The sequence below is a fragment of the Sinocyclocheilus rhinocerous genome, unplaced genomic scaffold (assembly GCF_001515625.1).
Source record: "Sinocyclocheilus rhinocerous isolate Xijiao unplaced genomic scaffold, SAMN03320098_v1.1 scaffold2352, whole genome shotgun sequence".
In the NCBI taxonomy this organism is placed as follows: domain Eukaryota; kingdom Metazoa; phylum Chordata; class Actinopteri; order Cypriniformes; family Cyprinidae; genus Sinocyclocheilus; species Sinocyclocheilus rhinocerous.
Window position 1 is genome coordinate 22,189 of NW_015662593.1, and position 15,384 is coordinate 37,572.

The 15,384-nt window shown below is 36.9% G+C and overlaps 1 protein-coding gene across 1 annotated transcript in view; it reads left to right on the forward strand.

Annotated features, from left to right (window-relative positions):
* LOC107728176 (ubiquitin carboxyl-terminal hydrolase 43-like) overlaps window positions 1–10,957 on the forward strand; it is a gene marked incomplete at its 5' end in the record, with an annotated part of 25,366 nt that extends 14,409 nt beyond the window's left edge. The window contains 6 exons of the mRNA XM_016538270.1: window positions 2,874–2,951; window positions 3,102–3,231; window positions 5,497–5,824; window positions 8,054–8,212; window positions 8,761–8,922; window positions 9,078–10,957. Of these exons, the coding sequence (XP_016393756.1) occupies window positions 2,874–2,951; window positions 3,102–3,231; window positions 5,497–5,824; window positions 8,054–8,212; window positions 8,761–8,922; window positions 9,078–10,117 (1,897 nt within the window). The remainder of the gene's footprint in view (window positions 1–2,873; window positions 2,952–3,101; window positions 3,232–5,496; window positions 5,825–8,053; window positions 8,213–8,760; window positions 8,923–9,077) is intronic.
* Between the last annotated feature and the right edge of the window lie 4,427 nt (window positions 10,958–15,384).

The window sequence follows — 15,384 nt, forward strand, 5'->3', positions numbered from 1 at the left end:
CCTGCCCGGTGGAGTCGCATGGTAGAGTCGATGGTCTTTACACTCTTCGGGCTTCACACGAGGGCTGCCGCGGTATAGTAAGCTTTTTATATTCGTCTAACAAAACTCAAATTGAATTCAGCTGAGCACACCTTCCTGTTTATCACAACAAATGGCCAAGCAAAGCGCACGACACTGACAAGGTACGCGATACAGTACGAGACCAAACGCGATTTCGATTTACCTTGTAAATATCAAGTGCCATGGTATATGTGAAGTTATTAAACGTAATTTCGGGAGGAGTATGCCCATCTAATCTTCCAGTTAATGCCAAGGTATAAAAACAGCATCTTACCTCTTCCCATTGTTAGTTCTTTCGGCATCCCTCTTCCTCCTCCTTTTTTGTACAATTTTGCCTGTTATAATAGGGGGGCAATCGGAGCTCGAATAGAATATTCTCTCTGAGCCCCTCTATAGCAGACAACAAGCCAAATCTGTTTACCACTTACGCTAACATTATATGGGCACACAAACTTGTGAAATAAAATTACCATGGTATTACCATCTGATAGCATCACTATACCAGGCTACTAGCACTGTACTTTTTGTTTGGTGCAGATTTGAGAAATGTGAATGTTGCAGAGGTATCTGATCATCTTTTCTTACCAGCACGTCCTTTTTTGCACTCTCATCCATGCCTGTCACTGTATAAATAGGTTGTTTATTTGTAATTATGATGTTCAGATGATAGCAGACATTCCATTTCTCATGTGGTTACCTGCTGTTCTCTGACGCAAGCTGCTGCACTTGTGTGCTGAAAGCCAGCAGTGTTTAACTATGCAAGTAATTAAGTTTGTCAGCCATTGCTGAAGATGTATTCATTCATCTAGAGGTTTCACTAGCAAGATTGAGTTAAGAAGACCACATTTTCCAAGTAATGACAGGAAGCATATGGTTGCCACAAACATTTATCATTAAATAGATTGTTCATACGAACCCAAGTTCAGAGAATGGAGAAAAAGCATGCAAAGTTTTAGTGTAACTCCAGAGACAAAGTTGTGTGTGTGTGTGTGTGTGTGTGTGTACAGGTTTATATATCCTGGTGGGGATATAAACCTGAATACACACAGACTCATGGGGACTCATGTCATGGGGGGGACCTAAATTGGTGTCCCCACGGGTACAAAAGCTTATAAATCATACAGAATGAAGTTTTTTGAAAATCTAAAAATAAAAGAAAAAAAGAAAGTTTCCTGTGAGGGGTAGGTTTAGGTGTAGGGTTGGTGTAGGGCAATAGAATATACGGTCTGTACAGTAGAAAAACCATTACGCCTATGGAGAGTCCCCACAAGGATAGCTGACCAGATGTGTGTGTGTGTGTGTGTGTGTGCACGTTTTTGTGACATGAGGACACAAATCTGTATAATGACATGGGTATGACATAGATATTACAAGGAGAAGGTGACTTATGAGGACATTACCCCATGTCCCCATTTTTCAAAACGCTTATAAATCATACAGAGTGAGTTTTTTTGAGAAAGTGAAAATGCACAAAGTTTCCTGTAAGGGGTAGGTTTAGGTGTAGGGTTGGTGTAGGGTGATATAAAATACAGTTTGTACAGTATAAAAACCATTATGCCTATGGAATGTCCCCACAATTCACAAAAACAAACGTATGTGTGTGTGTGTGTGCGTGTGTGTGTTTTAGCTCCCCAAATTTCAGGTTGAGATAAGGTAAATTGTTCACTGTAAGACAAGATAAGTTGTTCGGCATAAGATAAGAAAACCCCTGCATATGTGTCAGAGCTTTCTTCTCAATAGACCAGAGTTGATGAATTCAAGTGAATTCCCCTCACGTCTCTGAATTATTGTTCCCTGCTTTTAAATCCTCTCAGAAACAATCGCAATTAACGCAGACGGACTGTGTGACAGAATTAATCTGGCTTTAGCCCAACTCTCGGAAAAACATTGTTTGCAGAATTGCACAGGGTGAACAGTGAGGGCCGAGGCTGTGAACGCTTGTGTTTTTCCTCTGTCTTGTGGTTTAACGAGGTCTTTATTGTCATTTGTGTGCATGGGTCATATTTGAGTGATTTATTTTTTCAGTCGGAGGACCTGTAATGATAGTGAGACCTATAGATGAATCCTACTGGTAATTAACATGAGTAATAAAAAGCTATTTTTAGACTAGCAATTTAAAAGGATAAATTAACTGACTTTTTTTTTTAGCCTTTTCTCTCTCCCTCTATGCTTTCCTCATACTTTTGTCTCGTTTTGCAATGATAAAATAAGTGAAAGTACATATTCTAGAAAATTACATTAGAGCTGTATCACAGCGGTAAGAAGACATAATCGTTATAGTTGTGTCTGGTCATGACCCAGTTGCATGTCATACCTCGCCGTCTCGGTTGTTTCCTTATCCCCCACCTCTTACTACACAATCAAACCGTTAATTAAATTATAGTAAAAATACATTATTGTATAAAAACAATTGTGTTTAATATTAGTGAAGAAAAGCATGATACATTTTTTCAGGATTCTGAATTAATAGAAACTTCAAAAGAATAGCACTTATTTGAAATAAAAATGTTTTGTAACATTATAAATGTCTTTACTGTCACATTTAATATATTGAATGTTTCCTTGCTGAATAAAAGTATTACGTATAATCTTACTGACCCCAAACTTTTGAAAGGTAGTGTAAATCCAGTTAAAAAAAATCTTAAAAAACAAAACAAAAAACAATGGCAATGGCACAGAATGGCAGTGTCAGTGTGCCAAATTATGTACTGACTTAGACTGAATTGACAATGAACTTCACAACACTGATTATAGTCTGCCCCCTAGCGTCTGAATACCGAACTCACAATTTAAATAATTTCTTTCTCTCACAGGGCCCTGAAATTATGCGGTCCTGGTGGTCCTCTGCATGTGAAGCTTGTGATTGAATGGGAGAACAGAATCAAAGAATGGTAAGATACATGCTGCTTCATAAAATGATCTTATTTAAAGGCAGACACATTCATTTAATTTAAAACCACCGTACATGTCAAATTCCCAGAATTGGTAAGAATCTTTTCATTTGAAAGTCATAAGTCATGTGTGATTCATATCTGTTTCAGTCTCTTTGGTAACATTCAAGAGGAAGTTATTGAGGATGCAGAGAGTGTGAAGATCCAGCAGCAGAATCATGTACAGCAGCACAGCTGCACACTGGATGAGTGTTTTCAGCTCTACACCAAAGAGGAGCAGGTACTCTCTCCTCCAATCATACACTCTGTTTATTTCTTCCTTTTGTACTGTTTTCTTACCTGTGTCATTTAAAGACAATGTACGTGTGTGTGTGTGTATATATACAGTATCTCACAGAAGTGAGTACACCCCTTACATTTTTGTAAATATTTTATTATATCTTTTCATGTGACAACACTGAAGAAATGACACTTTGCTACAATGTAAAGTAGTGAGTGTACAGCTTGCTTAACAGTGTAAATTTGCTGTCCCCTCAAAATAACTCAACACACAGCCATTAATGTATAAACCGCTGGCCACAAAAGTGAGTAAACCCCTAAGTGAAAATGTCCAAATTAGGCTACATTGTAGCAAAGTGTCATTTCTTCAGTGTTGTCACATGAAAAGATATAATAAAATATTTACAAAAATGTGAGGGGTGTACTCACTTCTGTGAGATACTGTATATATTATATATTCTCAAACATAATTTACTCCTGTGATGGCAATGCTGAATTTTCAACAGCTATTACTCCAGTCTTCAGTGTCACATGAACTTTCCAAAATCATTGTATGGTGATTTCGTGCTCAAGTAAAATTTCTTCTTATTATAAAAATATTAAAAACCGTGATACTTTTTTAAGGATTCTTTTGAACAACATTCAAAAAAGAACATAATTTATTTGAATTAGAAATAGGAATTAGAAATTAATAGTTTGTAACAATGTAATTGTATTTACTAGTCACTGTTGGTTCCATTCAATTTGTGTAACAATTTAAAATAACCTTTAGGTTCCACATTAAAAGCAGAATGTGGAGTTAGAAAGACACGAGGAGGACTTAATAATGATTGAATTTTCAACCAGGGCTGAAAAATGCCACAGAAAATGAGTTCCTCTTTTTTTATTTGTTACCTAACATTTGATATATTTCATAATGTTCTATTCTAGGGTCTGTCTGGTTATGAGTTCTGTGCCTCTGCAGACACTAAAGTGGCCTGTTGCTCTCATCTCTATTTGTTGTCTCAGAGGCGAATATTTAAGTATATGAAGTGGGTTTTGATGAAAAGCAAAACTAAAATCAGCTCTAAAAACATGGAATGAACATGAAGAAACTAAAAAATACTTGAAACAGTGATTACACTGAAATCTCTTGTGATGTAGAGAGCTCTACAATCTAACATAAGAGCCATCCAATTATATAAATCTGTATTTTAGCAGAGCATTTATGTTGTTAGGTTCTTTAGGATCTGAATCAATTATGTTGTTAAGATGTTAGGAGCTTTTGATTTAATATTATGTAGCAGCCATAATTGTTCAGATTGCGAATTTATTTCAATTAATTGATTCAGTTGAAGTATTTCACATAAATGGACAACATTCTGTGTTTTTGTATGCATAGAAAAAAAAGCACTCTTATAGGTCAAAATGCACCAAAGAATAAATTCTGGTAGGCAAATGTTGAATAAAAACTTAATTTTTGACACTAGTGGGAAATAATGCAGTACAAAATGTTCTCTGCAGAATCTACGCTTGCAAGTCAAGGCGTTAGACATTTCGATCGCTATTTCATATTCAAGATTATTCAAGCCGATTAAAAAAAACCATTTGAGGAGCAAATGGAGCTGGTCTCCCACCTACTGTCTTTGTCTCTCACATCCCACATTCTCTCACTTTCTTTTAAAGGTCACTCTGTTTTTGACAAGTACCACTTGATAAATCTTACCCATGAACACCCTGAGAGTTGCCTCATCATGATTGGCTCCACAAATTATTATCGATCCTCTAACAGTGTCATGTCATTACCGAGGCAACACTTCTACCAGGACTTCAGTTATGGAAAAAAAAAAAGGCTTTCAACATGGTGTGCAGTGCATGTGAGATATGGCTGTCCAGCAGGAATTAAATCGTGCATTTTTCTGTACTGAATATTTTGAAGATATAAATAACATTTTACTGATGGTCTGCAGAGTTCAGGTATAAATATTCAGATGTTGTTGTCCTTTCCTCTCTGCATGTCCACTGCAATCCAGTTTGTCGCAGCAGTGTAGATGTTTTACTGCACCACACTGAGACAAAACAGGTTCAGATAATGACATGGTTTAGTTGACCATGGAGAAACCTGCATTTCAACAAACCCAAGAAAGAATATGTTATTCATATGCCCGTGATTTTGAATCTTACATAGGGAGTAGCTGTCTAACTACATTGATTTGTTGTCTCTTACATACATCACACACGAGTGCTAGACTATGTTTATAGCAAATGTTTTTATTTCCCCTTGCAGTTGGCACCAGACGATGCATGGAAGTGTCCTCACTGTAAGCAGATGCAGCAGGGGATGGTGAAGATGAGCTTATGGACCCTGCCTGACATCCTCATCCTGCACCTCAAGCGTTTTCGGCAGGTGGGCAAACGGCGAAACAAGCTCTCCACCCTCATTTGCTTTCCTATAAGTGGTCTGGATATGACTCCCCATGTAGTGAAACGCAGTCAGAGCATGAAGAATCTGGCCCCGTGGCCTTCAACTTGGAAACATGGAGATACTGACTTCCTTTACGACCTGTATGCAGTCTGCAACCACCACGGAGGCATGCATGGAGGCCATTACACAGGTGAGCGTGCTGAGATCTCTGATAGTAAGAAGCAGGAGGTTGTTTGTCCATCTTAAAAGCATTTTTCTATTTTTCTTTATATAATTTTCTAATCTAGAAAATATTTTTCTTTATAACAATAAAGACACTTTTAACTCTCTCTAGTTTATTTGTCAAGTAAATGTCCAGCAGTTTAAATACATGCATTATAGGTGAATTTGTAGGTATTGTGTTTAATATTCTGTGGTGAAAATGATATTTTAAACCTTTTTAATCTAACAAAAATAGATGAATCCCACACACTGCTATAGCTTACAAATCATATTTTAAAGAAGCATTTCACTCACACTGCCTTCATCAGGAATTTTTTTCAAATAAGAAGTCAAACACACGGAAATGTAAAATACAAAGCAGCCAAAGAAGAGAACAACACTATCATCAATAACAGCCAATGACATAACAGAACAAAAAAAGTCCCAACCTGACTAAAGTACAATTAGCCAAAATAAATATATTACATACTCCAAGTATTCCTAGTACTCCTAGTATTATCTACAATTATCTCTATAAAATGTAAATTAAATAGATTTCAGTAGACAATGAATACACACCAATACGTGTCACAAATAAGTATTTAAAGGGGTCATATGATGCTATTTTAAAGATCATTATTTGGTGTATTTGGTGTAACAGAATATGTTGACATGCTTTACTGTTCAAAAAACACATTATTTTGCAAATACTGTACATTATTGTAGGTCCTCTATGCCCCGCCTCTCTCAAACGCGTCGTTTTCAACAAACCTTGCAAACGTACACATAACCATATTAATTTATAAATACAAAACACTAAATATCATCACATACAAATATGTAACAAATATACAATGTAAACTGCATTGTACTAAATCTTAAATACAAATACATATGTGTACTGTATCATATTAAAAATCATCAAAAATCAATATTACCACATGACATTAAAGAAAAGCTCATCATTAAGACCAATAGGAGTTTGAAGGGTGTAAATCCTCATGTCTTTGTAGAAAAAGGTCAATGTCACCACCTCTAGGTGGCACTTTGACCTTTCCAATTCCAAAGAACTGGAGTGTCAACACATCACGATTGAACTTATTAAAACGTAGCGCTACTGGATAATTTATGTCCTTTCATCTGATTGAACTTTTGTGTTCACTAATACATTGTTTGAGTTGTCTAGATGTTTTACCCACATACCCCAACCCACAAAGACAATGGGTCAAAAAAATCATGTGTTGAAAGATGGGTAATAATGCTAGAAATAAGAAAAAATGCTTAGTTGCGTTAATAAGTTGTGCCCAATTATTTATTTGAAATTTGTCATTCCTATTGGGAAAAGGACTGAGCATGGTCTGGTTACTAGTAGGATCCACGACTGTGGATAACCATGTTGGGAAAAACATGTAAGCAAAGTCTCCACCTTCTCTATAAAATCACAATCTCTTAGGAATTTTGGTCATTAAACCTGCAAATAAAGGTGGAGCAATTATAGTACAGCATTGGAAGAAATACGGTATAAACAAGTCATTTTGTCACAAATGTCTATGCTAATCTTTGATCCTGCACTTACTTTTCAAAGTGAGATATTGTCGTTTCTAAATAATGCAAAAGAACAGGGTTGGATTTCCCAGAAAGGGTTTGACTTCCTTTGTTGTCAACACCCAATTAGACCTGTGTTTTGCACTTTACAAAAAAAAGGTCTTCTCAGACCAATTCTCTTTTGTCTCCTTTGTCACAGTATGTGAATTATTTTTTTGTGCATGAATGAAAAGAAAAAAAAAATTAAAAAGAACAGCATTTGTTTAAAATATAAATCTTTTTGTAACGATATACACCACCGTTCAAAAGTTTGGAGTCAGTACATTTTTTTTCTTTCTTTTTTGAAATTAATATTAATTAACACTTTATATTAATAGAAATTAATACCTTTATTCAGCAAGGATGTGTTAAATTGGTAAAAAATGATAATAACGACTTGTTTTTATTGTTAGAAAAGATTTCTATTTTCTTCTAGAAATAATTGTTAGAAAAAATATATATTTTTTAAGATTTGTACCTTGAATGGCATAAAGGCAGTTATATGTAGAAAAAGTATATATATAAAAAGGTCAATGTCATTTATATATATATATATATATATATATATATACAAACACAAATATACATACATACACCACTCCAGCAGATTACAGCATATGTCTTTGTAAAACAGCCTACTGTAGAAACTCAGTGGATGGCCACTGGTACAGTTATGACGACAGCAGTGTGGAGATTGTGCCAGAGGAGGAACTGTGCACACGGGGGGCGTATATCCTCTTCTATCAGAGAAGAAATGTCATCCCACCCTGGTCCGCCAACAGCTCGGTCAGAGGTGAGTAAATGAGCCTTTGTGGCCACATTTCAGATGGAGGCTGACAGACCTTTTTCGCAGTGGTTCAACATAGAAAGCAGCTGAAACAGTTTTTTTCTTATATGCACTGCAGTGATAATGTTCCAGCGACAGAAGTTTTGAGTGTAGGTCCAGATTTTCTGACTGTTGTACAAGTCATTTTATCTTACAAGCTCAATCGACAGTATTTGCAGTATGTTAATTGCCCCAGAAATTCATTTCCACTTGTCGCTCCCCAGCATTCTCTATAAAGATGATTTTGAAAATACTTATGCAGTAATCATGAAGGACTGAACTGTAAAAAGTGAATGAAGGTTTTTTTTAGCTTGAGTTCATTTTGACTGGTGGCTAAGATGCCGCTGCATATTCAATGCATGACTTGGTCGTCATGGAAACGATAATACAGAACATGTGCGGGTGATGAATTTTAGTTATTAAAAATGAAGAGGCAGTGAGAGAGCACAGGATGCTTTACGCCTAGGAGAAACATGGACCAGCCACTGAACAGTCTTTATTGTCTCATTGAACAGGTTCCACCAGCTCCTCCATGTCAGATCACTGGCTCATCCGTTTGAATGGTGATAGCAAAAGAGGAAGTATGGTATCACGGTCTTCCACAACATGCCCTTCTTCTATCCCAGACTCCCCAGAGTCTCCCGTCTTTCAAAATGAACCCTCAGTTGAAGAGAGAGGTGAGTTTACCCAGCAAGTTTGTTGTAAATAAGAAATGTAAATACTAAAAGGATGCACCTTGACAGAGATTTCATAATAGTTCTTCACTTGTTTTGTTGTGGGAAAGTGTTTTCCACCATGTGGTAAATATTGTATTAAATGACAGTGTCTTTAGGTGGGTTCGAAAGCAGACCTTTCGTGCGAGGAATCCAAGGGCGTAGCATAAGCATGAAAAGTCCCACTAAGACCAGGGTGCTCCCACTGCGATGGTCCTTTGGAAACAAAGACCGCCACAAACCTGCCCAAGCTCCTGGCCAGGCTCCTGCAGAGCTGGTGGAGTATTTAGAGTCTGGCAGAAGGCCAAGATGCACCAAAGACCCCATTGTTGCCCTAATGACTCGACCTTCAGATAAAGAAAGCGGTAAAGACGATGATACGAAAAAACCCACAGCCAAATCTTCAAGCCACAGCAGCCTCGGACCTCTAGAGTATCTCAAAATACCACAGGGTCAAGAAACATGTAGTTCAGAGAAAGCAATGGGCCAACAACCAAGCAGCAGCAATAGACCAAGAGAAGATGGAACTTTGACCAGACGGAGCAGCAGGAAATCAAAACAGGACCGATCACAATCCAGAAACGGCTCCGGCACAGGGATCCAATCCAATTTCAGCGGTCCAAGAGGGTGGGAAACAACAAAGAGGGATGATCCAAGCAAGGAGCAAGACCAACTAGAGGAGAAACCGAGAAAGGGACAGGAGACAAAACGTCCCGATAGTGTCTTCGCTTTTCTTAAAGGCGGTTTCATGAAGAAAGACTCGCTTCGGAGGTCTAGAGACAGTGAATCTGTGAAAAGGGGTGATGCAGAGGTGAAGAGCCCATCTGGAGATTCTCTCTCCAATGGGACACACAATAGAACTTCAGAAGGTAAAGCTAATAGCACAAACCAAGTTCGTAGCAGACTCGGTGGCGAATTTGCAAATGGCAAGGTCAGTCATGGGTCATCAGACATCAAACGCTCACAAAGTTCTTCCAATATTCAAAGCAAGGCTGATCTAGGCTTAAGAAGAACGGCATCTTTACACAGGAACAGCACATCGGCGGCCCAGCCGCAGAGCGTTCCTATGGACAGGGGCTCTCAGAATACCCTGCAACGCACACGCTACAGCACAAACTCACTGGGCAGAAAGAAGGCAGTGCCTGAATCAAGCTTCTGAGACTGACTTCACTACACCCAAATATCACAACAGCATAGCAAATATCTAAAAGCCCACATAAGAACTATGGTAAGAAAGATATGTTTGAAATGATGGCAGCACACTATGAAGTTGCACATACATTTGGAACTAGTGGATGATATTTTTGTTCACTTTTTTCTGCTTATATGAAGTGCCTGTGAACCAGAGCTATTTTTTAGATTGTCGGATTGTGTTTTGGCACTGGAAGTACATTATACGCTGGCCTTTGCACCATAATTTTGAATTGAAAAATGATTTGCCTCGGATTTGATTTTTATGTGTCACTAAATAGATTTATCACCTGTAATACATGAAGGGAATTGCTATATATAACTTTTTAGTTTCATCTTTTATGATTCTGCAGATTGTACTGACTGGCTGCTAACCTCCCATGGGTTTTCATGACATTTAACAAAGATGTCAGTTCTTGCACTTTCAGTGAATTTATTGCACCGTCTGACTTAATCGTGCTCTCAGACCAAAACATAAAGCTTATTCATTTTTGCTTGTTTTGCAGTATGCATTAAGATATTTACAAATCTGTATTATAAAATTACTTTTGAAAAGTATGAAATCAAACTGAATCTAAAACGTGTGCTTTAGGTGAGATATATTTCTATGGATGGCATGTTGACAACACAATGTATTAGACAGAACACCTTAGTAAAACAGTGTCACTTCTGAAAAGCACAATCACAATAACCACACCTTATCACCAGTGGTTTAATCTATAACCTAACCACCTAAACCTAGTTTGAATGCAGTAACAAGAACCTGTTTAACTTAAAGGACAGTACACCAAAAAATGAAAATTGTCATTGTTTATTCACCCTCATGTTGTTCCAGACATGTTTTTGTCTTTTTTTTTTTTTTTCATCAATAGACCACAAAAGGAGATGTTAAGAAAGATGCTCATGCTGCTCTTTTCAATTCAAAGAAAGTGAATGGTAACCAGCAAGCTCCAAAATGACACCATTAACCCCTACTGTGTCTTATTTGATACATACATTTTAACTAGGGCCTCTAAATGATCAACAAATCAAAACATGACTAAAATCCTGTTCTACATGTTTAACACAATCTTCTACATGTCTTCTGCCCTCTGATTGATAGTATATGCTTCTTCTTCTTTCTTTTTTTTTTTTTAGCAAGGACAAGGCCTTTTAGTATAATTGTAAAAATGTCCACCTTCAGGTTGTGGTACACATGTCTTTTTGCTGTGAAATCTTGATTCATATAAATGTAAGTAAATGTAAGAAGAACTTTAGTAGTAATATTAATATTTTAAGATTTATTGGACTGAAGAAAGTTAGGTTTAGACAAACACACAAAATTATTAGTGTATAATGATAGACTTAAATTTCAGCCTTTTTCCTTACACAAAGTCATCATGTGGCTTCAGAACACTTGAAATTTATCAGACATGTAATACGGACTACTTTTAGTGTGCTGTTTGATATATTTTGAGCTTGACACCCCTTCCTAGTCATCATTGACTTTTATTGTATGAACAAGAAGAGCAGCGTGTCGCCATAAGGGTTCCAAAAAACAACAACCAGGTTTGAATTCATTTATTAATTTTTGGGAAAATATTCCTTTAATCCAGCTCATCTGAAAATGTTTGACATGTTCAAATAACATGGAGATCTACGTAGCAATACCAATGACTGCAGAATAAAGAAAAGCCTCGATGTAACCAGTAAAGTGACCTTAGAATAGAAATCCATGACACCGATTGTGTTTGGCTCTAATTGCTTGTAACAACAGTCAGAATATGTCAAATTGTCTCCTTTCTATTTGGACTAATTGGGTCCGTATATCCATTAATCTGATGAATAAGACGAGACAAACAGTCATCCCTCTCCAGAAGCATTTGAACAGTCTGAATGCAGCTCATTAAACACTACTGCTATATACACACTGCAAAGCTCATTCTTTTGAAACTATAACATTTTAGCATGCATTACACGTTATGAAAGACTAAATTGCTTCTTTTTTGAATTAAAAATGTGAATTAAAACTCAAATATCAAACTGAATCAAAATCACACATTTGCGTTTTAAATTAATCTAACATGGTATAGACCAAACAGTAAGGGTCCTATTGATTATTGCACATGATATGGAATATTCACAAGCTCCTCAAATGTAAAATACTATTTTTTTTATATCTTTGCAATCTATCTGAATTTCTTCAAACATTGGCTCATTAGAAAAACATGCCTCTACCTCCATTTTTGCAAAACTCCAAAAACGTACCTACACATAATATTCAAAGCAGTTTCCAGCTGAAATTAACACTAGTGGCAGTAAAACACTAACATCTGTTATTCTTTTTTAGACACATTATGATTACAGGAGCAGATTATTCATTAATAAAGACTTATTTTTGTGCAGTTCCTTGCACAATATTATGGTATGACCTCAGAAGGCTTTTACCATAGTGCATGATTTGTAAACTATAGCATTTACATCACATGACCAGCTCCATATATTATGCTCCATCTGATATAGTAAACTTGCTCTGTAACTCACCTGGTACAACACTGCAAATGTGATGCAGAGCACTTGCGCAGGAGTGCTGCTGAAACACAAGTCACAATAAAAGAGCTCGAAGATTTGTAGATGCAAGCTAAAATGTCATGGCAAATGTGTCCTAATCTCATGATTTTAACAATTTACTGTGGGTGGTATTGTATGTCAAACGTGATAGATCATTCACATTTAGCGCCACAGACTTTTCATTTATGAACTATGATTTGATGATTACAACAACCAATGTAATGAAATGTTGCCAGATTCACATCCACCTGTTTCAAGGAGGATTAAACGTTAATGCCACCTACTGGAAAGTGCGGTGGAAAGAAGCAACATAATCTGGCCGAAATGTTGCCACAGCCACGTTTTTCCAGTGAACCTGGGTACTGTATACACTAAAGTTTGAATTGCACTGCAGAATTAGGTTTAATAATTGTGGAAAATTTACAGATATGCTGTTTCTATATCACACAATTTATATTAGTTTTTGTTGATCTGAATAAGCAAATATATGAAATAAAGTTTTGTTTGTGTCAGTGCTCAAACACTTTCTGTTCAGAGCAAAGGACACACTGTCAAAAGAAAAAAAAAGTGTATACTTTTATATTGCATTTTTTTTGTCCATTACTGTGCTGTAGAAGTTGTTTTACCATCGAACCAGATAAGAGATGATTCACAGTTTTTAAGTTTTCAGCACAAATTGAAAAAAACTAAACAAGGAAAAACTGTTTTCTCTCTTCCGCTGAAATCTGTGTACGAAACACACTAAAGGATTGTCTTCTTCTGTCAACATCTAATCATCCCTGTTTATTCTGTTGAGTATGTCAAAGGGGTTATGCAAAAAGCAGCAATTACACAGCATGTAACAGGATTTGTGTAGACACAAAGGTCTGCTCCACAAGGGCATTTCTTTTTTCCACTCCCATGCTTCCAAAATAATCCTAATTTTCACTATGCTTGAAATAATGAACACTTGTACTGACAAGACAATGAATGAAGGATCTTACCCTGAAATCTTCTCTTTTTTTATTTGGTTTTTGAGATGTTTTATATGCAACTTTTTATAAACATTTTGTAATGTCTTTGTGTGTATGTATATAAATGTTATACAAAAATCAATGGATAATATATCTGGGAACAGTATATATGTAGGGATAGATTATATGTACAATTCAAATTATCATTGGATTATTGCACAAGGGTACATGTTCTGCTGTCAAGATGACTATATACAGGTTTGTGTGGACCTGTGTCTACAATAACAAGTAACTGATATATTTTTGTAGAATTTTTTAATTAAAAAGACATTGGCATTCACATCACGTTTCTTAGACTTTTTTTTTTAAACACTAGTTTAGCATTTGTCTTGGTTGACATCTAAAAGTGTGTATTTATTTGCATACTGAATGACACTAAAGCTGTCACTGCTCTTTGCAGCACTTTGACAGTGAAACTCTCTTTCTGCACTGGCTACAATAGCTCCAGTTCCTGCAAAGAGCAGCGTGATCCATTCCTCAGCATACACTACCCTATAGTCTCGATCCTCAGTTTGAAGACTTTGGTGTCAATGTTTCAGTATTCATGCTGTGTCAAGTAGAAATCTAAATTCTAGTATTTTTCTGTATTTATTCACAGAGGCTTGATTTACATCATTTTAGATGCTAATTGCTATTGTAGCAATCCATGAAGCAGAGCAAACACAGAAGTCACTTTCAAACCAAGGAGCTTTCTGTTGGTCATTGCTGTGAATTGGGGAACTACTTTGCCCTCACGCAAATCTCCCAATAGTGCACAGATTCCTATTGAAATGACTGGATTTCTCAGGTGAAATTTTACAGAGCAACGGTAAATGTGACTGCATCTTGAGGCTGTCATTCTGCTTAACATTTAATTTTGTATTCAATGGAAAAACGTGAGTCACTTTTACAGGTTAGAAACAACATGAGTCAAGTCAAGTCACCTTTATTTGTATAGCGCTTTATACAATACTGGTTGTGACAAAGCAGCTTTACAGAGTCAAACAGGAAAATAGTTTGTCAATGATGCAAGAAGACAATAACAGGGTCATTTTTCAGCTAAAGTCAGTTCATTGATGATTCAGTGATGTCATCATCCAGTTCAGGAGTCAAGTCAAGTCACCTTTATTTGTATAGCGCTTTATACAATACTGGTTGTGTCAAAGCAGCTTTACAATGTTAAACAGGAAAATAGTTTGTCAATAATGCAAGAGGACAATAACAAACAGTAAATTTTTCAGTTAAAGTCAGTTCATTGATGATTCAGTGATGACATCATCCAGTTCAGCTCTCTTCCAAATGTGTCTGTGAAATCAGTCAAGCGTCCCCAACTAAGCAAGCCAAAGGAGACAGTGGCAAGGAACCAAAACTCCATCAGTGACAGAAATGGAGAAAAAACCTTGGGAGAAACCAGGCTCAGTCGGGGGGCCAGTTCTCCTCTGGCCAGATGAAACCAGCATGGCGTGGTTTAATTCCAGGCTGCAACACAGGTGCAGAGGTCTTGTCTGGTTCCCGTGGTCTTGTGCCGATGGTCGTTGAGATGATGAGGTCTTCTCAAGGGATCTGTCTCTGGGTCGCATCTAGTTGACATGGTCTCCGCTGACATTCAGGGCTGTAGAGGTCGTCTCTAGGTGCTGATCCACCATCTGGACTGGATACGGACTGGATCTGGGTGGCTACGGTGACCTCGGAA